General features: G+C 42.1%; 1 protein-coding gene across 2 annotated transcripts in view; it reads left to right on the top strand.

Moving 5' to 3' along the window:
* Positions 1–26,371, top strand: part of TMOD2 (tropomodulin 2) — a 45,606-nt gene that overhangs the window by 7,827 nt on the left and 11,408 nt on the right. Inside the window, exons 2-7 of one of the 2 annotated variants that reach the window (XM_081227974.1) lie at positions 5,835–6,032; positions 7,508–7,664; positions 12,483–12,605; positions 14,916–15,002; positions 20,440–20,570; positions 22,153–22,260. In XM_081227974.1, the coding sequence (XP_081084100.1) occupies positions 5,907–6,032; positions 7,508–7,664; positions 12,483–12,605; positions 14,916–15,002; positions 20,440–20,570; positions 22,153–22,260 (732 nt within the window). In that variant the 5' untranslated portion in view covers positions 5,835–5,906. The remainder of the gene's footprint in view (positions 1–5,834; positions 6,033–7,507; positions 7,665–12,482; positions 12,606–14,915; positions 15,003–20,439; positions 20,571–22,152; positions 22,261–26,371) is intronic. The other variant, XM_081227973.1, reaches the window with a different exon arrangement.

Below are 26,371 nucleotides of genomic sequence, written 5' to 3' on the forward strand. Positions count from 1 at the left end.
GTTTTCCTGCTAGTGCCTCCTGTTGGCCAAACAGAAGCCAGAGAGCAAGGGAGCCTTGATGCCGTGTAAATACAACATCTTCCTAGGGTACAGAGTAGGGTGGGAAGTGAATTGGGAGGGCAAACGAGGTGTCCAGAACAATCATCTTGGAAACTGGAAGTCTATGAATAAGGGGATATTCGTTTCCTGTTGCTGCTGTCAGAAATGCAGGGGCCTAAAACAACACAAATTTATGATCGCACGATTTTGGAGGTTGGAAGTCCAAAGCAGGTTTCTTTGGGCTAAAATCAGGGCGTCAGCAGGGCTGCATTCTTTTCTGAAGGCTCTGGGGAGAATTCATTTCCAGGCCTTTTCCAGCTTCTAAAGGATGCACACATTTCTTGGCTCTCGGCCGCTTCCTTCATCTTCAAAGCCAGCAATTGCATCACTCTGTCCCTGTGCTTTGGTCATCACATCTCATTCTCTGATTCTTCTGCCTTCCTCTTCTATCTTTTTTTTGCGGTACGTGGGCCTCTCACTGTTGTGGCCTCTCCTGTTGCGGAGCACAGGCTCCGGACGCGCAGGCTCAGCGGCCATGGCTCACGGGCCCAGCCGCTCCGCGGCACGTGGGATCTTCCCGGACCGGGGCACGAACCCGTGTCCCCTGCATCAGCAGGCGGACTCTCAACCACGGCGCCACCAGGGAAGCCCCCTCTTCCATCTTTTAAGATCCCTGTGATTACATTGCACCCACCCAGATAATCCAGGATAGTCTCCTAGTTTAAGATCCTTGATTTAATCACACCCAGTCCCTTTTGCCATGTAAAGTAACATATTCCCAGGTTCTGGGGATTAGCATATGGACATCTTTAGGGGGCCATTATTCTGCTGACCACAGAGAGTGAATAAACAATTTTGGCTGGATTGGAGGGCTCCCTAGGAAAGTAATGAAGACAGAAAATAGAAAGTGCAGATCAAAGCCAAATAATAGGAGTTTGGGATGGTAGACTGTCTGAATTTCATTGTGTAGACAAGAGGGAGCCATTGTAAGTCCTTAATCAGGGAAGTGGCTTGTTAGCAGTGTGAAGAAAGATGATCTAACCATGGTGCTCCGGGTGGCTTAGAGGGAAGAATAGAATCCTTTCAAGATGCAATGAGAGTACTCCAGGTCTGAAAGAACAAAGATCTAAAGCAAGAGTGACAGGAAGGGATGGTGTGAAAAGTATTGTGCAATAAGAATCCACAGGAGGTGTTAACCAACGAGACAGGGAAAGAAGGAAAAGAAACTCAAGTGGTCTGAGTTTTGGCAGTGACTGACTGGTAGATTAATAGTATGATCTAGAAAACCAGGAGAGCAAGTCTGTTTCAGGGGAAGATAAGAAGTTGGGGCATAGTTGTAGAATCCTGGAATAGAACTGCAAATAGAATCTTATCAACTCTAAGATACCATCAATTGTAAAATGCACCAGTATTTTACATACCACTGAGAAGAAGAATGCTGCCAATTAAAATGTGACCCTTCTTGGGAATTCCCTGGCGGTCCAGTGGTTAGGACTTGGCACTTTCACTGCCAGGGCCCAGGTTCAGTCCCTGGTCAGGGAACTAAGATCCTGCAAGCCGCATGGTGTGGCCAAAAAGAAAAAAAAAAAAAGTGACCCTTCTTAAAAATATAATTTTTTTACTTTATTGAAGAGCTGTTTTAGATTTACACAGATTTTTTGAACTGACATTCAACAAATTGCACATATTTAAACCGATGCAATTTGATGAATTTTGACATATGCATGCACCTGTGAAGCTATCGCCACAATCAAACCCCCAAAATTTCCTCATGCCCCTTCGTAAGCCTCTTGCCCTCCCTACCTCTCTCCCATCCCTAAGCAACTACTGATTTGCTTGCTGTCATATAGAGCAGTTTGCATTTTCTAGAATTTTAGACAAATGGAATCATGCCGTGTACATTCTTTTTGATCTGGCTTCTTTCATTCAGTATAATTGTTTTGAGGTTCATCCATGTTACTGTGTGTATCAATAGTTCATTACCTTTTATTTCTGAGTAGATTCCATTATGTGGATATACCACAATTTGTTTATCCACTCACCTACTAATGATCATTCAGGTTATTTATGGTTTGGGCTATTACAGATAAAGCTGCTATGACTACATTTTAAAAAATAATATATCACCTCTGTGCATACATAAGATGGAAAATGGAAATGAATGGGTTAATATTCTTTGTTTAAAAAAACTAATTAATTAATTTTTGGCTACGTTGGGTCTTCGTTGCTGTGCACGGGCTTTCTCTACTTGTGGCCAGCAGGGGCTACTCTTCGTTGTGGTGCATGGGCTTCTCATTTCAGTGGCTTCTCTTGTTGCGGAGCACGGGCTGTAGGCGTGCGGGCTTCAGTAGTTGTGGCGCACGGGTTTAGTTGCTCTGCAGCATGTGGGATCTTCCCAGACCAGGGCTCGAACCCGTGTTCCCTGCATTGGCAGACGGATTCTTAACCACTGCACCACCACGGAAGCCCCTGGTTAATATTCTTAAAGCTTCTTCATGTTCAGACTCCAGCTTTTTGAATGACTCATATTCATCAGTGTCTGGTCTTTTCCACACAGTATCTCCTCTGTGCCATCAAGAGTGGTAATTTAAAAAAAAATTCTGTAAAAGAACTAAAAGCCTTTGATGTTGGCTCTTAAACCTACTCTGTAAATTATGTTAGGTTTTAAAAGAGTATTCCACTATTTTAAAAAGTCCCTGAGATATTTTCCAAACTCCTGACACCCCTTTTGCTAGTTTTGAAGCTGGTGCTTTTGTTATTTATGCATACATAGGCAATGACAAGTATGACATCTTGACCGCTGCTGGGTCGGTAGTAATTGTAGGACCATCAGTTGCAGGACACACAATTTCTGAGTGTTAGGTGTGGAAAACTGTGCATCTTAGAATCTGTTGGATAGGGTAATTCAGTCAGTTCAGGCTAAGAGCCTGGCAGATATACACCTTAACTATCTAGGGCCAGTATCCTGTTCTTTCTCATCCTGAGTCCCCTCAGGGTACACTGTTGGGGATGGCTATAAGTGGCTGAGGGCATCCTTTGCTGATATGGCAGGCAACATTCTTAGACTCACACAATAAATTAGTGGTAGTTGGGACCAGAACAAAGTGTATACGACCCAGTTGGTTTCTTTGACTTTAGTGGGAGAGGATTTTTGTTTGTTTGTTTTGGTTTGGCTTTATTTTTTTACTGGAATATTACAATTAAAACTTAAAAGAAGGTGGGTTGATGGAAGGGAAAGAGAGTTACATTGTATATGGAAAAGACACCAAAATAAAAAACCACAAACTGGAACGTGGTGAGCAGTTGAAGTAAGGACAGAGGAACAACATTCCAATAGCTCTTAAGTGGCCCCGCCTACAACCAGTCTCTTTCCATGACAACCTGTTTTTCATTCTTACCGTTTGAATTACCTTACTGAAAACAGGTCTTCTCAGATCAATTCCTCTACTTTAAACATTTGTGGTGACTCCCCATTTCCAACAGAATAAAGCCCAGGTTCTTTGGCAAGACGTATAGGGAAGGCCCTTCACAGTTGTCCCTTCCTCCCTCATCTTTAGTTGTTTCCTCTCCTCTTCCCCCTCCTCCCCTCTAGCCACACCAGCCATTCACCAAGCATCATGTACTTTCTATCTTTGTGCCTTTGTTTATGCTGTTCCATTTTCCTGGAAGGAGCCTTCCCTGCCCACATCCACCTTAGGACCTCTTCCTTCAAGGCTCAAACACAACTTCTTTCAGTGTCAACTCAAAACCCCTATCCCCATCCAAGGATTATTTCCTCGTGTGTTTTAAACCTACTGTGTACATGACTTCTGTTATAACACTTGTCAACTGAAAAAAAAAAAAAAAAGCACAACCTAAAAGTTGAGAATTATGTTTTCTTCAGTGGACTTTCTGAGGACTCAAGCCCAGGAGGCAGTTTCTCAGATAGCTGTGTAGACAGGAGCCAGGATGTATGGGGGTTTTTGCTACAAAACCCAGGGAGTCCGAACGTCAAAAAATTACTATTAGTTAAAACCAAACATCTCAAGTTAATGAATTCAGCACTTTTCTGTGTAGGGTGATAAATGGAATATTTATAAATGGAATATTTCCTGCCATATCAATAAACAGAGGATGTCACAGTCACCAATGATTGCAGTCCTCCAACGTGAGCTGGTGAGCCCTGAGGGAACTCGGGGCTGAAAAGAATACCTGCCATCTAGCAGCCAGCAGACTGCAGCCACTCCCTGCAGTGAGCCCTGAGGAAACTCAGGATGTGAAAACACAGGCCCCAGATAGCTGAGGTCCATATCAAGGGAATGATTTCAGTGGGCCCAGACTCTTGCATCTTCCCGTACACAGAAAAGCACTAAATTCCTTAACTTGAGATGTCCGGTTTTCTTTACTTAACAATAATCTTTTGACGTTCCCAATTACCTGCTCTTTGTTGCAAAACTCCTACATATCCTAGCTCCTCCCCTCTCCTCCTTGGAGCAGTTTCTCAGAGTTATCTGAAACGCTCTCTCCCGGGCTGCAGTCCTCATCTTGCCCCAAATAAAATTTAACTCGCAACTCTCACGTTGTGCATGTATTTTTTTTTAAGTCAACAAGGGGAAGATGCAAAAGTCTGGACTCACTGAAGTCATTCCTGTGATATACACGTTAACTGTCTAGGGCCAGTATTCTGTTCTTTCCCATCCTGAGTCCCCTGAGGGTGGCTGTAGTGTTTGAGGGTTGCATCCTTTGCTGATGTGGCAGGCGGCATTCTTAGTCCACACACTTATCCAGTGGTATTATCCCTATATATGTATGTCTCACTGAGTTGTGTTCTCCTTGGGGAAAGGGTCATATCTTGTTTTATCTGTGTATTCCTGTTTTTTAGAACCATACCTGGCAAATAGTAGGTTGACAGCAAGTATTCATTGCCTTGAAAGATCTGTTTGATATTAATACGGCCAAAGGAGAAACACAATCAGTTAAGCACATTGCTATTTCCTGAATGCAGTATTATCTTTTGAGGGAAAATCTGTAAAATCCTCTGCCAGAAAGAAGGGATTGAGGAAAAATTCTGTTTTGAGTGGAAGTTTAGGAGGGAGGTCATATAAAAAGAGGAGGTTGAAAAAAAGAATGGACTAGGTGTATAAAGAATTAGGGAAGATGGCTTAAGACACAAAAAGGAAATGGGACTAGAAAGAGAATAGGAGATGAAGAAAGAAGAAAAGAGGGGAGAAAAGTGGAGAGAGTACCAGGATTTTAGACTCTTACTTAGCTTAATTGCAGGGGAGTTTCTGGACGATGCTTTCTCACATGGACGTCCAAACTCTTTCCTGAATGAACCCCATTTTGTATTCTTCACATCACTCTCCCTCTGAAAAGACACAAGTCTTCTCCTTACACTGCCTTACAATTAGTGCATTGTTCTTCATTGTTCTCTGTAGAAAACAGGAGGCAGAGTCCTCTGGTGGGAAGGCACTCACTACACAGGGACTCAAGGGCCTGGCACATCCCAGCTCCAGCCCCTCCAGCAAGGCGCTCAGCCCCTTCGACCTGAGAATCTTCATCTGTAAAATGGGATATCGATATCTGTCCAGGCTTCCTTTCCAGGTCATTGTAAAGATCTAAATAAGTGAGATATATATGAACATATATGAAAATACTTTATAAGCAGTCAGGCTGCTCTGCAAATGAAGGTGCTATTACTTACTTTGTTGAGTTACTCGTCAGGGGAGAGACCCCACTGGCACATAGCATAGGCCTGTCTCCTGCTAATAAGTCCTGTTTACCCAAAGGAGATAACAGTGTTTCTTTCTTCTCAGCAGTATTCTGAAGTCTCAGGAAGCTGGTGCAGTTAAATGTTCATGGCCCATGAGAAAGGCATATAGGAAACCATGGCACTCCCCTTTCAGAAAGACCTGGAGAAATACAAGAACATTGATGAAGATGAGCTTCTTGGCAAACTCTCAGAAGACGAACTGAAACAGTTGGAAAATGTTCTTGATGACCTAGATCCCGAGGTTAGTGACCTGGAACTGAAGCAGGTGGTTAGTGATAGGATGGGATAAATGGTGTGGTGTGGTCCTTAAACAATAGTGTAGGAATTCCTGATCTCTAAATGCAAATTATGTGTTCTTCCCTGATTGGCTGTGGGTCATTACTTTTATAAACCCATGGAGAACCTCAGTTGCCACATCTATGATACAGCAATTGTATTTCTCAAAAACCAGTTTAATGTAAGTGGGGGAAAATATTTTCCATTGGCTGAAGAAGGACTAGACTGACTTAGGGAAAAAGAAAGGAAGAGGGAGAGGAAACAAATATGACTGAGTTTCTTCTATGATTCATATACTCTGCTGGGCCCAGAAGCGCTTGAGATAAATTGTATTATCCCCATTTCATAAATGAGGAGACACACCAGGAGAAGTAATTTACGTAAGATCCTATACTGGTAAATGTCAGAGATGGTATTTAAACCAGATCTTTAACCACAAAAGCAGATCTTTTTTATATCTTGTTTCTTTAACATGTATAAACAACTTGAAATCTTTGATGATCCCGCAACAATGGATAGATTAGAGTAAATGTAACCAGGGAGTTCCCTGACGGTCCAGTGGTTAAGACGCCATGCTCCCAGTGCAGGGGGTGCGGGTTCGATCCCTGGTCGGGGAACTAAGATCCCACATACCACATGGTATGGCCAAAACCAATTTTTTTTTCAGTATTAAAAAAAATAATAAAATAAAATAAAATAAATAAATGTAACCATAATATCAAGTAAATTTAAATGGAGCTTCTCATATTTTTATGAGCTCTTGAAAAGGTAATTAGCTTGTTATAGTGACTGTTTAGCAAGCACTTTCCTCAGCCCTGCTAATATTATCTCAAATGTAGAATAGGAGGCATCTAAAATAGTGATTTTACTATAAATAAAAATGTCACTAAAATATTTATATGATATTCCATTATGCCAGATAATTTGGATATTGTTTTTACTTTAAAAAAATATTAGTATCCTTTTTTAAATTTTTTAAACTTAAGAAAGATACCTCTATATTTAATCAAGCAGGTATCAACATCTACCATAATACTCACTTACCAGCTTGGATGTTTCCCAGGAGAGGTTAGAAATAACAGAGTGTGGTCGCATTGGCTCGTCCACACACCTGCCTGGGAGCACTTTGGGTGCAGACCTGGCCAAACCTAAGAGGGATCTACGAAGAAAAAGGTCGTGAAGGGAGGCTGGCCTTTGCTACCACGTTCTAGAAGGCCGCTGCAGGAGACAGGCTGCTCCAGCCATGTGTGTTCTGCCTGAGCTCACCAGGAGCCCCCGTCTCAGCACAGAATGTTAGAGCAGGTGGGGCCTCAAAGATATGCCAGAGCCCTAGCCCTCAGCTCACACCCACATCTCTCCATACACAGCAGGGGTAGGGGGGGGTAACAGGTATCAGTCAGGCACACACCCTGCTTCCTGCTCACGCCTCTGTCTTGTCAGAGCGCACTGCTGCCAGCTGGATTTCGACAGAAAGACCAGACACAGAAAGCAGCCACCGGCCCATTTGACCGCGAGCACCTCCTCATGTACCTGGAGAAGGAGGCTTTAGAACAGAAAGACAGGGAAGACTTTGTGCCCTTCACTGGAGAAAAGAAAGGTAAGACCACAGGCAGCATCTGGGAATGTAGGTACTCCTAAGGTTTTGTCATGGAAGGTCAAGTAACAGAACTGGCCTGAAAGGGGGAAATAAGACCACGAACTGGATTCAGTATTAAAAAGAAGCGTGGCTGGTGGATACATGTCTGTGTACACTTGTCCAGACCCACAGACTGTACACCACCAAGAATGAGCCCTAATGTAAACTGTAGATTTGGGGTGATAATGTCAGTGTGGGTTCATCAGTTGTAACAAATGTACACTGTGCTGCAGGCTGTCAATAGAGAGGAGGCTGTGAGTATAGGGAAGGGTGGGGGGGACACAGGAACTCTCTGTACTTTCCTCTGCTAACCTAAAGCTGCTCCAAAAAATAAAGTTTATTAATTAAAAAAAAAAAAAGAACCATGGCAGAATATGAAGGCTGCAGGTATAGAGAACAAACTAGTGGTTACCAGAGGGGAGAGGGAAGAGAGGAAGGGTGAGACAGAGGTATGGGATTAAGAAACACAAACTACTATGTATAAAATAAGTAAGCAACAAGATCTACTGTACAGCACAGGGAAATATAAACATTCTTTTTAATAACTTTAAATGAAATTAATCTATAAAAATATTGAATCACTATGTTGTATACCTGAAACTAATATAATATCTTAAATCAACTATACTTCAATAAAATTTAAAAAAAACACAGACTGTTGTGCAGAGAAATTAAAGATCTGAATAACAACAACAACAAAAAAGCTACCAGTTCAAAAGAAAGAAAATTGTCATTAGAAAGGTATGAATCTTGCTTCTGAAATACATGCAGGTAACCATAATTTATAAAAATAATCTGCTTGAGTAAGGGGGAAAGAACAAAGGAATATGTAGGCTAATTAACTGAATACTTAGAGTGTAATGGTACTCACATTAGTTTTGTAAAAAAAATCTTAAGCCCCAAGAATCAGTTTTGGAAGTGTAAAGTAGCGTCAAGCTTAAAAGAGGGTCTCATGGCATTGGCGCATTCCTCTTAGCCTGGGGCTTTCCTAGCTTCAGGAGTCTACTGCAGGTCGAGGCGCTGCCTCTATTCCAGTTGCTACCATTAGAGACCAGTGCGGTCAATCATCTGTTCATCCAGCATGTACCAGCCACCTCCTGGGTGCAGAGCCCTGTGCCATGTGCTTGGAACACAGGGAATGAGACCCTGCCCTACCCTTAAGGAGCATGTGGTCCAGCAAGAAACACTCTGATAGATCTGGAAAGGCCTGAGGAGTAAGGGGATGTGTCTCCACACAGTGGGTGAGCTCTGAACTAAGACAAGGAAAATCCTCCTCCCTAGCTCCTGACCCTGAGCTCCTCTTTGAAGGAAAAGTGGACACCAATCACCTGTCCAGGTTCCTCAGCTATAAGCAGTGACTTGGGCCCAAAGATACGACTGGAATCACTGATAACTTCATAGTAACTACGGTCTTTTTAAAACACAAATCAGATCATGTCAGTTCCCTGCTTAAAGTCCCAAATCATTGCCGTGGTCCTCACAGTCCTGGCAGAGCTCACCTTGCCCACCTCTCTGACTGCATCTCTCCTACCCTCACTAAGCCTGGGCCCCACTGTCCTCACTTCGTTCCCCAAACTTGTCAAGTTCTTCTCCCATCTCAGGGTCTTCTTCCCTCTGACCCGCATCCCTGTTTTTCACCTCCTAAAAGCTCCGGCTTAAATGTCAGCGCCTCCAGCTTTCCCTGACCTCTGTGTCTAAAACAGACCCCATTTATTGCTTTCTTAGCACTGTGACAGTGTTCATCCTTTTGTTTACTCACTTTAGGATTTGTGTGTTTTCCATAGGAGATTGAGATTAACAGTGGGGCTGTGTCTCTCTTGCATCATGGCACAGAAACTGACACAGGGGAGACACTAGATAAACGTGGATTGGAATAAATGCCATCTCTGAGCTTCTGTGCCGTGGCCATGGGGAGCAGAAGCACTCGCTGCCTGGCTGCTGCCTTCTCTATGCAGCCTCCCAGCTGCTCTGAATCATGCACATCCAATGGCTTGTGCACCACTCATAATGTCATTTTATTAAGAAGGTAAAGTTGGGCACTGACAAACTGGGCAAATAACCGAGGATTGCTGTAGAAGTACGGAGCTGTTTCTATGGCAGCATGGTTATTGTTAGACTAATTTAATTGTGAAGGAAAAAATTAATTATAATGTCAAACCTTCAATAAAATCCCAGTTAACATCCAGTGTTAGGGTAGTGAAAGAAGAATAAGAGGGAAGCTGCTGTCTTCTGTTCTCAGAGCAGCGGTCTGAGGAACAGCTATGGTAAATTACCTCCTGATCCGGGTTAATCTACAGATGGTTCTTAGGGGGTTAGGAGTACAGGAGCAGTCAGAGTAATAAATGGGGGTACAGAAGGGGTGTACAGCTGCACCAGGGAGCTTAGGAGAAGGCTGAGAAGCAACATGATTGAGCTCAATGAGCAGAGAGTGTGTTTTCCAGAAAGAGCAGATCAGAGCGAGGCGTGTGCAGGGCCCCTGGCAGAACAGCGGTGATGCAGGGGCTGTGGTGAGGGTTTCGGGAGAGGGACTGCCCAGCCTCAGTTCTGAATGCCAGGTGCCCTGGGCCTTCAGGTTGCTAGGCTACATTATTCATTTAGAGCTTCTCGTTCTGTTGGACCCCAGGAATGGATATGCAGTAGCATTTATCCTGAATACTGGTAGCTGGGCCACCTGCGCACCTAGTGTTCAGAGTAATCCTAAATGGTACCAGGAGTTAGGAACTCAGAAACCCTGTTTTGACTCTGGATCCAAGATCTTGGCACCAGAAAGAAAATGCTTCGGGCTGCAGACACTACGCAAAAGTCTGGGAGGAGCCTCAGTGTCTGAGATGTTATTGACTGATTGATTGATTTGATTTTTTTTCCGTTTCTATTCTCTGGCTATTTTCCTGTTTTGTTTCCCAGTCTATTTCCCTTCTTTCTGGGAAATGTGGCAGCTTATATGATGGTCAGTGATAGAGACCCTGTGGTCAGGATACCCCAGACTGACCACAGCAGTGGTGCCTTTTTGGGGTGCCCAGTTCTGCCTGGCCCCTGTTTATGTATCCAACCATTTGAAGATCTGGTAAACCAGCAGGAAGAATGTAGCCCTGTAACCAGGGGAGTCTCCTGGAGAGTGTTCATGAGGGAGTATTTGACTTGGGTTATGACCCTTTCCTTTCCCATGAGGGTGGGGATGGCCAGGCTAGCCCAGGAGACCTGGCAAGAGCTTGGGTTCTGATTGTCTGAAGCTGGAGCCAGCTGTCTGTTCTAAGGTGACAAAGAGGAAAAGCAATAGAGGGGTGAGTCTTTAGGGACCTCCAATGATCAAAATGGAAGAGGCCAATTTCAAAGATCATGCCAAGAGGTAAGAGCAGCTCCAACAAAGAGGGAAACCAAGAGTCAAAGCTGGGAGGAATTGGAAAAGAGTGTGAGTAGGGCTGGGGTATCCTATGGTGGCTCTGTAGTGGCCTGGGTTTACCCTGAGGAGCCACTGCACACATGGGATGTGGCTGTGTTGGCCTGGCTGGAAGTTAGAAGGTCATGTGCCATCCTCCCAGAACTGTGATCATCAGTCCAGAGGTTTGGGTGGGGCAGGGTGGGGGGCAGCTGTGGTGGTGCTATAGATTTCAGCATATTCAGAAGTGAGTAGGGGGCAAAATAAATGCAATCAGACTGACAGGATGAAGTGGGAGGTGGTGGCAGAGAATGCATATTTGGGTAGCATGGCGTGTTGTTGCTCAGAACTCCACATCTCTAAATATGACAACCCTGATTTTTCCTTTTAAGTCAGGCTGACTTTGATGTGCTCTAGAAAGGTGACTGTGTTTCCAGGTCACCACACTAGTCAGGTACCCTAGATATAGCATGCTGGTTGCCTACAATCTCAGTTGGTAGGAGGAAAACTCTAGGAGGGGGATCACCAGTTTGTCTCAGGAGCCCCTGGGGCTGTTTGGATGCATCTGCCCCCCATATGCAGGATCCAAGGCAAGAATGCAAATAGAAGTCCATGTGCCATTTTTATAAATATTTGAAAGCTAACAAACTGTTAAAATATGTGCTGTCCTCCTACCTAGGCCAATATTCTTGGACTTCCAAGAGTTCCACATAGGGATATGGGTCCATTCTGCACTGCCAAGGCCTCAAGCACCATGGCTGACACACCCGCCTACATATCCAAGCTTCATCCATACTCACTCACAGACAGCATCCTGTTGGCCCGTGGGTACGCACCCCAGCAGTGTGACCTGCCTTCAGGAGGATGGACATGGGGAAGGGACTCATGCAGGCCCTGGAAGCAGGTTCAGGGCTCTTTGGCAGGGAATTGCAGGGCCCCGGGTGCCTGGGGTATAGTCTAGCAGGTGGCCTGTATTCTGGATGGGAATGTCCCTTTGTCCCCGTGACTCCTCCCTCAGTGGGATGCAGGCAGTGAGGACGGGTGTGCATCCAGAAGAGACCAGAGTTGGGCCCCTCTACAGCAGAGGGCTCATGGCAGGGCCCCTCTTGCCCAGGTCTAAGGGCAATGCTGCCCATGATAGGGAGGTAGAAGCCCCTGTTTCCCTCTCTGCCGCCTCAGATCTCTGTGTTGCCAAATGCAGGATTCCTCCTCTGACCTTCCTTTCTCTAACAGTGGATTATTGATATTGGCATCATCCCAGAAATTAAGGAATCCCAGTTAGATGTGCAATGGTCTAATGCTTCAGCTCTTAATGGCCAGAGCTGCACATTCTCTGGTTAGTTCACTTACCCTACAACAAGGCAGCAGCACACAATGGTTTTTGTTTTTCTTTTGATTTAAAGGGAGAGTCTTTATCCCCAAAGAAAAGCCCATAGAAACTCATAAAGAAGAAAAAGTGACCCTTGACCCAGAACTGGAAGAAGCTTTGGCCAGCGCCTCCGACACTGAACTCTACGATCTTGCAGGTTAGTCCTCAGCTCTGGGAAACTTTCCGGTCTGGCTCTGTGACCTCCAGACAGGCACTGACCCCCCTCGCAGCAGCCTTTGAGCTCCTGTGTAACTATTGATTGTTACTGTGATACCAGGTTGACTTCAGCCATTAGGCAGCTATAAGGCTGGATGCAGGTGACTTAATCCTCTCTGAGCAAACATTTTGCTGTATCTCAGTTGTAAAATGTAAAATCATATTTCAGCTATAAAGTACTCCCAGTAGTACTTGTCCTACAAAATCCAAGAGTTACTGTGAGAAATCAAAGAGAATAAATATGAAGGAGTATTCAGAACTTAATAAAATTACAGCGCTTCTGCTTTCTAAAGAGCTTCACATTTGCCTTTTTTTTTTTTTTCCCCCCGGTACGCGGGCTTCTCACTGCTGTGGCCTCTCCCGTTGCGGAGCACAGTCTCGATGCACAGGCTCCGCGGCCATGGCTCATGGGCCCAGCCGCTCTGTGCCATGTGGGATCTTCCCGGACCGGGGCACAAACCCGTGTCCCCTGCATCGGCAGGCGGACTCTCAACCACTGCGCCACCAGGGAAGACCCACATTTGGCATTTTATCATCACAGAATTTCCGTTTCCATCACAAAATTTCTTGTTCTTCCCCACAGTCACTGTTCAATTTTGATTCTGTTAGCCTAACCATGGAGCAGGACCAATTTACTGTTACATTTCCCCAGTAAAGTAAATCCATATTCAGCCCAATCTGCTGATTTTTTTTAGTTTTCTTAACAATAGCAACAATACAGTAATTATAATAATTATGTGAATTGGTTATACGTACAGATAGAAAAAAAACCCCAAATAGTACAAAAGAATATGTAATGAAAAGTCTCTCACCCTCGTTCCTAAGTCCCCTCCCATTTCTTACATTTCCTTCAAAAAAGATTCCATGCATGTACCAGCATATTTGTGTACTCATTGGATGGAAATTTGGATTATTAGGGTCATTAGGTCCTCCCAGGATAGAGGTGCTTTGAGAAACAGTCCACAGCTTTGGCAAGAATTCTCACATTGTTATTCCATTGGAATACGTAAGTAATAATAATCTCCTTCCTCCCAGGAGAACCAGCTATGCCTTATTCTAATAGCATGCCAGCCATCTCAGCTACATTTTCATTCCTTCTATGATGATATCAGTGGTCAATATTAAGCTCACATATTTGAAACCCTCTCAGAAGTCACTGCAGGAGTTGAGGCACCTGCGTCTAACACATAGGAAGTCATTTAACCTTTGTAATAGGTAAAGTGTAATTATTATCCCTATTTTACAGATGAGGAAACTGAGGCTCAGAGGCATTTAACAACTTCTCAAGTCATACAGATAGTACGTGACAGAGCTTGGATTTAAGCTCTGGCTGACTGCTCCTGACTGCCACTCTCAACCCCTAGACTCACTGGTTCTGGTTCTGAGCATTTGCCCTTTCTCAGCTGTACGGGCTGCCCCCCTCCTTCTAAGGTATAGATTACAGCGCGTGAGGAGCTCAGGTGCGCCTCTGCCACCTGTTGGCCGACTCTTCTGGGATCCTTCCCCAGGCAGCCACCTGTAATTTCTCACCTGGAATTTCCTTAGCCAAGGGAAAGCTGGGCAGTTGCATTTAGAGCGTGCTCAGTGTTGTCACCCGAGTGCTGTCCCCTGCATACTGTACTGCCCCCTGGTGTAAGTTCCATGTAGTACAAGAGACTCAAAAATCTCAGCCTGCTTATCTGACTTTTTATTGTTGACATCTCTTATTTCCCACCCTGGGATGTTCTAGATGGGAAAAGAACCACTCTTTTTGGTACTGAGAGATGGGAGAGATGGGGAGACTTACATTGGAAAAGGCCCGTGATCTTTCTGCTCTTTGTCTCTGGAAAAACTACATGCCATAGTATGTATTATGTTAGATCTTAAACTATCCTTAGACTCAGTCCTACGTTCACATTTTACAGATGAGGAAACATAAGGGATGAATCTACTTAACTAGGACATCTATGCAGATTTTCAGTGTGGAGCTATGACGAGACCATTGTCCCTCAGATCCTACATGATTCTACACGTATAGATGTAGAAAGACATGTGAAGATTGCCAGTGGTCTTGGGAGGAGGGTTTCTTTTTTTTTTTTAAATAAGCTTATTTCATACTATACATGTGTCATGTGCTTTGCAAGGCAAGAGGGTCTAGAGACTTATCTTTATGTTATGAAGAATTGTTCTTCGAGGGGCAAATTAACAATGTGGACGTCTTAACACGCTTTCTCAAACTTAAGGTTTATTCACTGATTATCTTTGCTTTCAGCTGTTCTTGGAGTACACAATTTGCTCAACAATCCCAAGTTTGATGAAGAAACGGCCAGCACGAAAGGCGGCAAAGGGCATGTGAGAAGTAAGTTGACGTGAAATCTGTGGTTTTATGAGACTTGGGAGCCTCCAGGTGTTGCTGGTAGGAAAGAGGCCTGTTGACTGGGCCCCCTGGGGAGTCCAGAATTCTTTTAGGCTTTGAAGGTGGTTTTTGCCAGTTCACCAAGGATCACTAGGCTCTGAGCAGTCAAACCAGGATAGACTAGCCAATACTGGGAGCTCTGTCTGGCAGCGTAACTAGTACCAATCAGTGTTTTGCCCAGAACACACTGTCTTGATAGGTCTGTTCAGTCAAAAGAGAAAATTACTGATAAAAAAGTTTGCTTAGTCAGCACAGAATGCAGAGTTTTATGTTCTTAACAATGTTTTAATTAACTCTAGTATCAGATAAGTTTCCTACTCTATTCGAGTGCCTTTTTGTCTCAGTAACGGATGTTTGTCATTAGAATTTGAATACCCACTTCCCCCGGAGAGCATGAAAGACACACTGGCATGGACTTGCTGGCACAGGATGTACCAGACCGCTATCTTCTATGTCACCATTTTCTGGAGAAACGTACAATTCATTAGACTCTCTGACTCATTCGTCAGTCATTTACTAAATACCTGCTGTTTCAGGAATGTTCTAGGCTTAGGTACAAAGGTAAAAAAGATGGTCCCTGCCCAAAGGAACTTATCTATCCGTGGGAGGGATGGATCAGTGATGAGGTAATTTCAGTACAGTGTGATCCAGGTACTATGAAAACTCACAGAAGATCACAGCTTTTCTTAGATTAATTATATTTTATTCTCTTTGATGGTGATTTGGACAATGCTTTCTAGTCTCAGCAGTATATTTATCAGTTGCTGTTTATACAGGGTAATTTACCCAGACAATGAGCAATATTCCTTTTATTTACCCTCTGTTTTCTTATGCATACAGATGAAACGTGTTCATCCTTTTAATTTCAGTATCAAAGGGTAACATTCTGACAACATGTTTGTTATTAAAAGTCTGGTGCATAACCTTCTGGGCTTTTATACATACACATACACACACATATCATTAACTTTTTAAAAGACTTAATTTTTTTAGAGCAGTTTTGTGTTCACGGCAAAATTGAGAGAAAGGCACAGAGATTTCCCATATACCCCCGACCCTCCACATGCACAGCCTCCCCCATTATCAACATGCTGCACAGAGTGGTATGGTTTTTACAGTGATGAACTTACATTGACACATCGTTATCACCGAGTCCATAGTTTACATTAGGGCTCACTCTTGGAGTTGTACATTCTCTGGGTTTGGACAAATGTACAATGACATGTTTCCACCATTACAGTATCAGGCAGAGTAGTTTCACTGCCCTAAAATTCCTCTGTGCTCTGCTTATTTACTTCTCCTTCCCCGCTAACCTCTGGCAACCCCTGATCTTGTAACTGTCTCCATCATTTTGCCTTTTCCAGAATGTCATATAGTTGGAATCATACAGTATGTAGCCTATTCAGACTGGCTTCTTTTACTTAATAATATGCATTTAAGGTTGCTGTATGTCTTTTCATGGCTTCATAGATCATTTATTTTTTTTATTGAGATATAATTGATGTACAATATTACATGTTACAGGTATACAACATAGTGATTCACAATTTTTAAAGGTTATACTCCATTTATAGTTATTATAAAATATTGGCTATATTCTCTGTGTTGCATAATATATCCCTGTAGTTTATTTATTTGTACTTCTTAATCCCCTACCCTGTCTTGCCCCTCCCCCCTTCCCTCTCCCCACTGGTAACCACTAGTTTGTTCTATGTATCTGTGAGTCTGTCCTTTTTGTTATACTCACTAATTTGTTTTATTTTTTAGATTCCACATATAAGTGACATCGTACAGGATTTGTCTTTCTCTATCTGACTTATTTCACTTAACATAATACCCTCCAAGTTCATCCATGTTGTTGTAAATGGTAAAATTTCATTCTTTATTATGACTGAGTAGTATTCCATATATATTATCCATTCATCTGTTGATGTACACTTAGGTTGCTTCCATATCTTGGCAATTGTAAATAATGCTGCTATGAACATTGGGGTGCATATATCTTTTCAAGTTAGTGTTTTTGTTTTTTTCAGACATATACCGAGTAGTGGAATTGCTGAGTCATATGGTAGAGATAGATCATTTCTTTTTAATGCTGAATAGTATTCTGTTATCTGGATATACCACAGTTTATTTATCAGTTCACCTACTGAAGGACATCTTGGTTGCTTCCAAATTTTGGAAATTATGAATAAAGCTGCTATAAGTATCTGTGTTCAGGTTTTAGACATAAATTTTCAGCTCCTTTGGGTAAATATCAAGGAGCCTGATTGCTGGATCTTATGGCAAGATGTTTGGTTTTGTAAGAAACCACAAAACTGTCTTCCAAAATGGCTGTACCATTTTGGATTCCCACTAGCAAAGAATGAGAGTTCCTGTTGCTCCACATCCTCACTAGCATTTGGTTTTGCCAGTGTTCCAGACTTTGGGCATTCTAATAGATGTGTAGTGGTATCTCATTATTTTAATTTGCATTTCCCTGACAAATATGATGTGGAACATCTTTTCATATGCATATTTGTCATTTGTATATCCTTTTTGGTGAGATATCTGTTAAGTTCTTTGGCCCATTTTAAAAATCAGGTTGTTTTATTGTTGAGTTTCAAGAGTTCTTTGTATATGTTGGATAAGGCCTTTATCAGATGTGTCTTTTTTTCTGATTTTTTTTAATGAATGAAAGATTTTTTAAAATTCTATAGTGCTTTACAAATTTCAAAAGTTTCATACACACGATTTCAAATAATCCCATAATAACCCTTTTATTCCCTCTACCCCTATATTGCCCCTCCCCTCTTCCCTCTCCCTACTGGTAACCACTAGTCTGTTCGTTACATTTGTGAGTCTATCAAGTATGTCTTTTGCAAACATTTTCTCCCAGTCTGTGGTTCATCTCCTCATTCTCTTGAGAGTATTTTTCGCAGGGTGGAAATTTTTTATTTTAATGAAATCCAGGTTATCAATTCTTCCTTTCATGGATTATGCCTTTGGGGCTGTGTCTAAAAATTCATCTCCAAACCCAAGGTCATCTAGATTTTATCCTATGTTATCTATCTATCTCATAGTTTTGCATTTTATATTTAGGTCTGTGATCCATTTTGAGTTAATTTTTGTGAAGGGTGTAGGGTCTGTGCCTAGATTCACTTTTTTTTTTCATGTGGATGTCCAGTTGTTCCAGCACCATTTGTTGAAAGACTATTTTTTTCTCCACAGTATTACCTTTGCTCATTTGTCAAAGATCAGTTGACTATATTTATGTGGGTCTATTTATGGATTCTCTATTCTGTTCCATTGATCTATTTGTATATTTTCACCAATACCACACTGTCTTGCTTTCTATAGCTTTAAGTCTTGAAGTTGGATAGTGTCAGTTCTCTAATTTTGTTCTTCTCTTTCAGTATTGTGTTGGCTATTCTGAGTATTTTTGCCTCTCTATATAAACTTTAGAATCAGTTTTTTGATATCTACAAAATAACTTTCTGGGATTTTGATTGGGATTACATTGAATCTATAGGTCAATTTGGGAAGAACTGACATCTTGACAATATTGAATCTATCCATGGAATATCTCTCCATTTAGTTCTTCTTTGATTTCTTTCAGTACAGGTTTGTAGTTTTCTTCACGCAGATTATATATATATATATACACACATATACATATATATATGTATATATATATAGTTAGATTTATACCTAAGTATTTCATTTTTCATTAACATTTTTTTCAAGTTGTGATTCTCTTCTCTTATCAGTACCTGTAGGTTTACCTCATTCTTCTAATGAATAGATAGCATCGTATTATGTGATTATGCTAAAACTTGTTTAACAGTTTGGCATTGATGGACATTTTTTAAAATTTATTTTATTTTATTTTTTTATGTATTTTTGGCTGTGTTGGGTCTTCGTTTCTGTGCGAGGGCTTTCTCCAGTTGCTGCAAGCGGGGGCCACTCTTCATCGCGGTGTGCGGGCCTCTCACTATTGCGGCCTCTTTTGTTGCGGAGCACAGGCTCCAGACGCGCAGGCTCAGTAGTTGTGGCTCACGGGCCTAGTTCCTCCGCGGCACGTGGGATCTTCCCAGACCAGGGCTGGAACCCGTGTCCCCTGCATTGGCAGGCAGGTTCTCAACCACTGCGCCACCAGGGAAGCCCTTGATGGACATTTTGTTTATCATGTTTTGCTGTCACAAGTAACGTGTCAGTGAACATCCATAAATATATATCTTCATATATTCATGCTACTTCTTCTGTAGATTAGACTTTTAGATATAGAATTGCTGGGTCATAAAGTATCCACATTTTATATTTTAATAGATAATGCCGGGCTTCCCTGCTGGCGCAGTGGTTAAGAATCTGCCTGCCAATGCAGGGACACGGGTTCGAGCCCTGGCCCGGCAGATCCCACATGCCGCGGAGCAACTAAGCCCGTGCACCACAACTACTGAAGCCCGCACGCCGTGCTTCTCAATAAGAGAAGCCACTGCAATGAGAAGCCCGCGCACCGCAACGAAGACCCAACGCAGCCAAAAATAAAAATAAATAAATAAATTAAAAAAAAAAGATAATGCCAAATTACTCTTCCAGAAAATTTGTACCAGTTTACATTCCCACCAACAATGTATGAGGATGCTTTTTCCTCCACATTGTTGCCAACTCTGAATGTTCTCTTTTTACATTTTTTGGCTAATCAAATGGTATCTCATTTTTAAATTTCAGAGTTTAATTAGTTATTATCATTTTTGGTTGACTGATACAGATTCCTCTGATCATTAGTTGTTCATTTTCAATTGGGTTGTCTTATTGACTTGTAGGAGCTCTGTGTATCTTGGGATATGAACTCTTTGTATGTTACATATATTGCAAACATCTTCTGTTAACTGCTTTTGAGAATTCTTCCATTCTTCTTTTCTATTCCTTTCTCTTCCCATACCATCCTCAAAATTAAAGCTCCAAAATGGAACTCAGAGGAGGGTGGGCCAGGGGAGGATTAAGGTTTGGGAAATAAAGAGACTCATTTTTTTGCATCTTAGATTCTTTGGTTTGGTTATTATAGTCTGAAAGAGGTCCATATGGAGCAGCAGTAACTACCCATGGATATTCTTTTGGGTGTTGGAGTTTGCTGTAGGGCCTCCTTCACTTTTGGCCCCATGGAGCATCAGCCACTGAGACTTCTCATTGCAGGTGAAAAACACCCACCTTTGAGGCTATAACTCAGAATCATACCATTCCTGTGCTTGCTTAGTTGAGAGTAAGCTTACTGTCATTGATATCAGAGTATTATTGGAATCAGAGCATATGAAAGGAAGGTCATTTTGGGGGACGTCACCTCTGATTTTTATGAGCGAGCCCTTACATTTTATTTTTAAAATTAAAACTTGTGTCTTAGATGTGGTCAAAGGTGAAAAGGTCAAGCCAGTATTTGAGGAACCACCCAATCCCACAAATGTGGAAGTAAGTCTGCAGCAGATGAAAGCCAATGACCCCAGCCTGCAAGAGGTCAACCTCAACAACATTAAGGTATTTCATTACGATTGTTGTCCGTTGAGGTCAGAAAACTTACTGGAGATGACTGATTGCCTGTTTTACACCTGTTTAAAATCCTTTGTACTCACTGGATTTTGAGGCACAATATCCTATTTGAAAGAAATGGGTTTTAAAAAAAGAGTGATTCCTAGAATTCTTTGAAAAGAATCACAGTACTTGTGTTATACACAGTGTATTAGTTATCTATTGCTGAGTAACAAATTACTCCAAAACAACAAACAGTTATTATTTCACATAATTTCTGAGTGTCAGGAATCTGGGAGTGACTGGGCTGGACGGTTGTGGCTCAGGGTCTCAAATGAGGCTATGGTAAAGCTGTCAGCCAGAGCTGCACTTGTGTGAAGGCTTGACGTGGGCACAGAAATCCATTTCCTAGATGGCGCAGTCATGTGTCTGTTGGCAGGAGGCGTCAGTTTCTCAGAACGTGGATCTCTCAGTAGGGCTGCCTGAGTGTCCTCACATCATGACAACATCATGACAACTGGCTTCCCCCAGAGCAAGTGATCCAAGAGAAAAAAATAGAGACTAAACTGGAAGCCACAGTGCCTTTTATGACATATTCTTTGAAGTCACACATTGTCACTTCTGCTTTGACCATAAGTCATGTCACTCTCAAGGGTAAGATGTGTGTGTGTGTGTGTGTGTGAGTGTGTGTGTGTGTGTGTGTGAGAGAGAGAGAGAGAGAGAGAACTGCCTGACATCTTTTTTGTTCATTCTTTTTGGGCCAGTTTCTAGCATTTAATAATATTAACTAATTTTTATTAAGTACTCGCTATGTGCCATATCCTTTGCTAAAATACTTGAAATTCATTATCTCATTGAATCCTTAGTGGGACTTAAAGACGTTCAGTTGCCCACAGTCACAGAGCTGGCCTGTAGTGCTCTGTAAACTCACATTAGCCTCTAGCTGTGCCCCGTACTGTCTGCCTCCCCAGTGCCCAGTACTAGGCTAAGTGCTATGGAAGAGGAAGTAAGAGTCACGTGGTATTTATTCTGAAGAACTTAAATTACGAGAAAAACCCTAAGCGAATAATTACATGATGTGGTCAGCCCCCACATGTGGAACTGTGGGTAAGGAAAATTTTGATCCTGCCTAGGAGAGCCAATAAATCAAGGAGGTGATATTTCTGCAGGGTCTTGAAGGCTGAGTAGGAATTAGAGCAAAGGATAAAGGAATTTCTAGGCAAAAGGAAAAGCATATCTAAAGGTATGGACGAAAGAAAGACCATGGGATAGTAAAAGAATGGCAAGCAGGTCAGTCTGGCTAAAATATAGACAATGAAAAAAGGAAAGAGGAAAGTGTGCTGTATGCATAATTTGGACAGTAGGGTAAACAGAAGTGATGCCAGATGTCACATTGTGTTAGATTCCCTTATTGGACACTAAGTGGTGCTATTTGGCTTAGGATAGGTTGGTTGCTAGAGAATGGGTGATGAAAGTCTTTTAGAGAGGATAACATCTAAACATACAAGGTATTTAAAAGCTGTTGGTCCTTAGCTTGGGGTGAAGGTGCTGCAGAATGATTCATCAAGGATCTGTGTCTTCCTCATCTTAGAACATTCCAATTCCAACCCTGAAGGAATTTGCAAAGGCTCTGGAGACCAATACTCACGTGAAAAAGTTCAGCCTGGCCGCAACCCGCAGCAATGACCCTGTGGCGATTGTGAGTAAAATTCTTAGAAATATAACATGAAAATATTTAATTCATTAGAAGCTATTTTTAATTTGTTTTATCAACTAACTATGTTCAGATTGGGTAAACTTATCTTCTGTATAGTTAATAAACAATATTAGTTATAATGAGACAGTAAAACAAGAACCCAACTGTCAGGCACTTTGAATTCACTAGAATTTTGTTAGCACTACACTTTTTGGTATTTAGCTAAATAAATATTTAGATTTTTGTTCTGTGCTTAGCACAAATTTCCTGAAACGTTTGTATCTACAGTAACATTCTGTCCCAGTAAATGGATATTATGAGACCCCCCCCCCCGCCAAAGCCTACAGGAACTCGGCCCATATAAAAAATGTTAACATATATTTCATTTTAATCTTTGAAATGGATTAATGTGTCTCAAAAATATTTTAAACAACCAAATCTTGAAACATTTTTTGTTTGATACTGTTAACCAGAATATGAAAAAAATAAACAACCAAAAGCCCTATTCCTTCTATGCACTTTAGATAATTCAGGTAAATAAGGAAGCCCCTGGACCCAAGTAAATACTACTGCCATTGCCATTATCAGCGTTAACCCTCCTATTAATAGCTCACATTTCTTGAACAATTAGTAAATGCCAGTGCTTATCTCTGTGCTTTACTCACATCATCTCACCTAATCCTCACTATGATACAGTGAGGTATGTACTATTATTAGTTCCCACTCTAACAAATGAGCAATTTGAGTCTCAGAAAGGTTAAGTAACTTTTCCAAAGTAACACAACCAGCAAGTGGCAGAGCCAGGATTCACCACCAGGTCTTTCTTGTTCCACAACCAGGATGCCTACCCACCAAGCTATGCTATATTTACATACTGTGCCTCACTGTCGTACGTTTGCTAAACTATGGCGGTTGTCAGAAGCCTGAGCATCAGGCTACATCGGTGGTTCTACAGCATCTTATTCTCAGCACTTGAATTAAGCTAGAAAAATGAAAGTTTTCTTGACTTGATGATGTGATTTAAAGTAACATGTCTTTTGGAAGATCTAAAAGAGCATTAGGGACTTCCCTGGTGGCGCAGTGGTTAAGAATCCGCCTGCCAATGCAGGGGACACGGGTTCGATCCCTGGTCCGGGAAGATCCCACATGCTGCAGAGCAACTAACCCTGTGTGCCACAACTACTGAGCCTGTGCTCTAGAGCCCGCGAGCCACAACTACTGAGCCCACGTGCCACATCTACTGAAGCCTGCACGCCTAGAGCCCATGCTTTGCAGCAAGAGAAGCCACCGCAATGAGAAGCCCGCGCACCGCAACAAAGAGTAGCCCCCGCTCACCGCAACTAGAGAAAAGCCCGTGTGTGGTAATGAAGACCCAACATAGCCAAAAATAAGTTAAAAAAAATAGCATTAAAAACGGACAACATGAAAGTAATGACTACCCATCACAGTGTTGGCACAGAGTAGATATTTGAAAAATACTTGTTAAATGAATGAATGAACATGCCCTCCAACCTCTCAGCATTAGACAATATTTCCATGATGACGACAGCAAATTTGAATTAAGCACTCATGTAAAAGAGGTGCTAAGCTACAGAACTGATGTTTTCACCAGCAATTCTTACATATCTAAATTTGTAGGTTGAAAGCAGTTTTGAATTTGAAACCTATCATTAAAATAGAAAAAGAGCAGAACTAGATTATTGGTAAGGTGAAGTTAGCAATTTAAGGGTTCTTATCTGTGTATGATTTTGTGTATAATCTCTGCCCTTTAGTAGGTTTGTTTTCAATAAAGCAAAAATATTCACAATACATTTTGTAAGTAAGTAACTAAAGGGATAAATAAAGAAATGATTTGTCATTTCTGTTTAATATATTATTTACAGTAAAATGGCAGGGATGCAAATAGTGTATAGTTCATTGTCAGCACTACTAGTAAGCAGTCTAACGTCTACTCTAAGTCAAATAGATAACTTGCTAAATGGACTAAATACATTTCAAATATAATAATCTCTTTGTAACTGTTTTTAATCCAACAACTATGTATTGAATGTATGCCATGTGACAAGCAAACCATACAACTTCAAGGAAAAACTGTTATCCTTGAGGGTGTGAAAAAAAAGCCTCTTTCAGCCTTATGCCTGGATGGCTTCACATGGTCCAGCCCTCACCTGGCTGACGCCAGGTGGTTCCCCTTTCAGCTATGCTATAGTCAGGAAAGAACTTTTCTATAGGTTGTAATTTGGTTGATTACCCCACAGGCAACAGAGATATTCAGACTGTTATTATGGCTGAACCACTTGCTGTTGAGAATTATGAATCAGCATTAAAGCAAGAGCTTCAAGAGACTTTTCTATGTAAGGTTCAGAAACAGATTCAACAAAGTACTTGTGGGATTATTGTGAATATAGGCCAGCTATGTGTATGTGAGATGACATTATCCCCATTTTACAGATGTGGCAACTGAGGCTCAGAGTTTGAGTAATTTAACTAAGATTACCCAGCATGTGGCCAAGCCAGGAAGCAAACTTAAGTGACCTGTAATCAAATTCAGTTTGCCATGCTCCAAGCACTTCCACATAACCACACCTATAGCAGGGAGTATTAATGAAACTTGCCACAGTAATGAATGCCGATGTAGAGAAAAGGCCCAAATATGTAAAAGAATGCTATTACATATTATTAACAGGTATGCCACATAAAAATCAGAAGTTTCGGACAGCATTCTCCAATAGGAATAAAATGAGAACCACAAATGTAAGCCACATGTGTAACTAAATTTTCCAGTAACCACATTAAAAAAAAACAAAACAGGGCTTCCCTGGTGGCGCAGTGGTTGAGAGTCCGCCTGCTGATGCAGGGGACACGGGTTCGTGCCCCGGTCTGGGAGGATCCCACATGCCGCGGAGCGGCTGGGCCCGTGAGCCATGGCCGCTGAGCCTGCGCGTCCGGAGCCTGTACTCCGCAACGGGAGAGGCCACAACAGTGAGAGGCCCGCATACCGCAAAAAAAAAAAAAAAAAAAAAAAAAAAAAAACAAAACAAAAAAATGGTGAAATTAAACTTAATAATGTATTTTATTTAAACCACCATATCCAAAATATCGTCATTTCAAAATGTAATGTGAAGATGTAATGAGGTCTTTTACAGTATTTTTTCCATACTACATCTTTTTTTTTTTTTTTTTTGCTGTACGCGGGCCTCTCACTGCTGTGGCCTCTCCCGCCGCGGAGCACAGGCTCCGGACACACAGGCTCCGCGGCCATGGCTCGCGGGCCCAGCCGCTGCGCGGCACGTGGGATCCTCCGGGATAGGGGCACGAACCCGTGTCCCCTGCATCGGCAGGCGGACCCCCAACCACTGCGCCACCAGGGAAGCCCCTCCATACTACATCTTTGAAATCCAATGCATGTTTTACATTTATTTACAGCACATCTTGATTCAGAACAGGTGCTTTTTCAGGGCTTCATAGCCACCTGTGTCCTGTGGCTACCACTGGAATAGTACAGGTTTGGACAGTGCAGGAAACTGCTTTTCCGGGCAATTCTATAAAGTACTGAAAGCAAAACCTTCTCTTTAAAAATGTATTTCTACTCTAATTATTTACGTAACCTTCAAGAAATCTAGTCTTCGTTTTACTAATGTTATTATCCCCAGCACATGTAATAGATGCTCAAATATTTGCTGAACTGTGGTGAACCTGGGCCTACAGCCCAGGGTTATGTTTGGCTGGATCTCTCTTCCCTGTTTTGTTCAGTATGTGAAAAGTGTTTTCTCAAGTTTAAAAGAAATTGGCAGGATCGTGGCTACTTGCCAGGAGGTCCTGCAACTTTTTTACAAAGGCCTAATTGCTCTGACATTTTGTTATTCTAGTAATAGAAGTAAATCCCAAAGCGTGGAGCGTCCATAAGGAAAGGCTTGATGCATTCCCTTCTGGGGCTCTAATTAAAATGCATACACTTAATTCTAACTAAAGACCTAGCACTGAATAAATGCACTTTAATTTACATGGTGTACAATAGCATCAGTCCAAATCCTTGAGCTTCCTGGTAGTTCAAGCAACTGCTTGACTAATACACAGGATTATTCTTCTAGTCCAGTGATTGTCAACTCAGGGT

Source organism: Mesoplodon bidens, assembly GCF_964165515.1.
Source record: "Mesoplodon bidens genome assembly, chromosome: 3".
NCBI classification, from domain to species: domain Eukaryota; kingdom Metazoa; phylum Chordata; class Mammalia; order Artiodactyla; family Ziphiidae; genus Mesoplodon; species Mesoplodon bidens.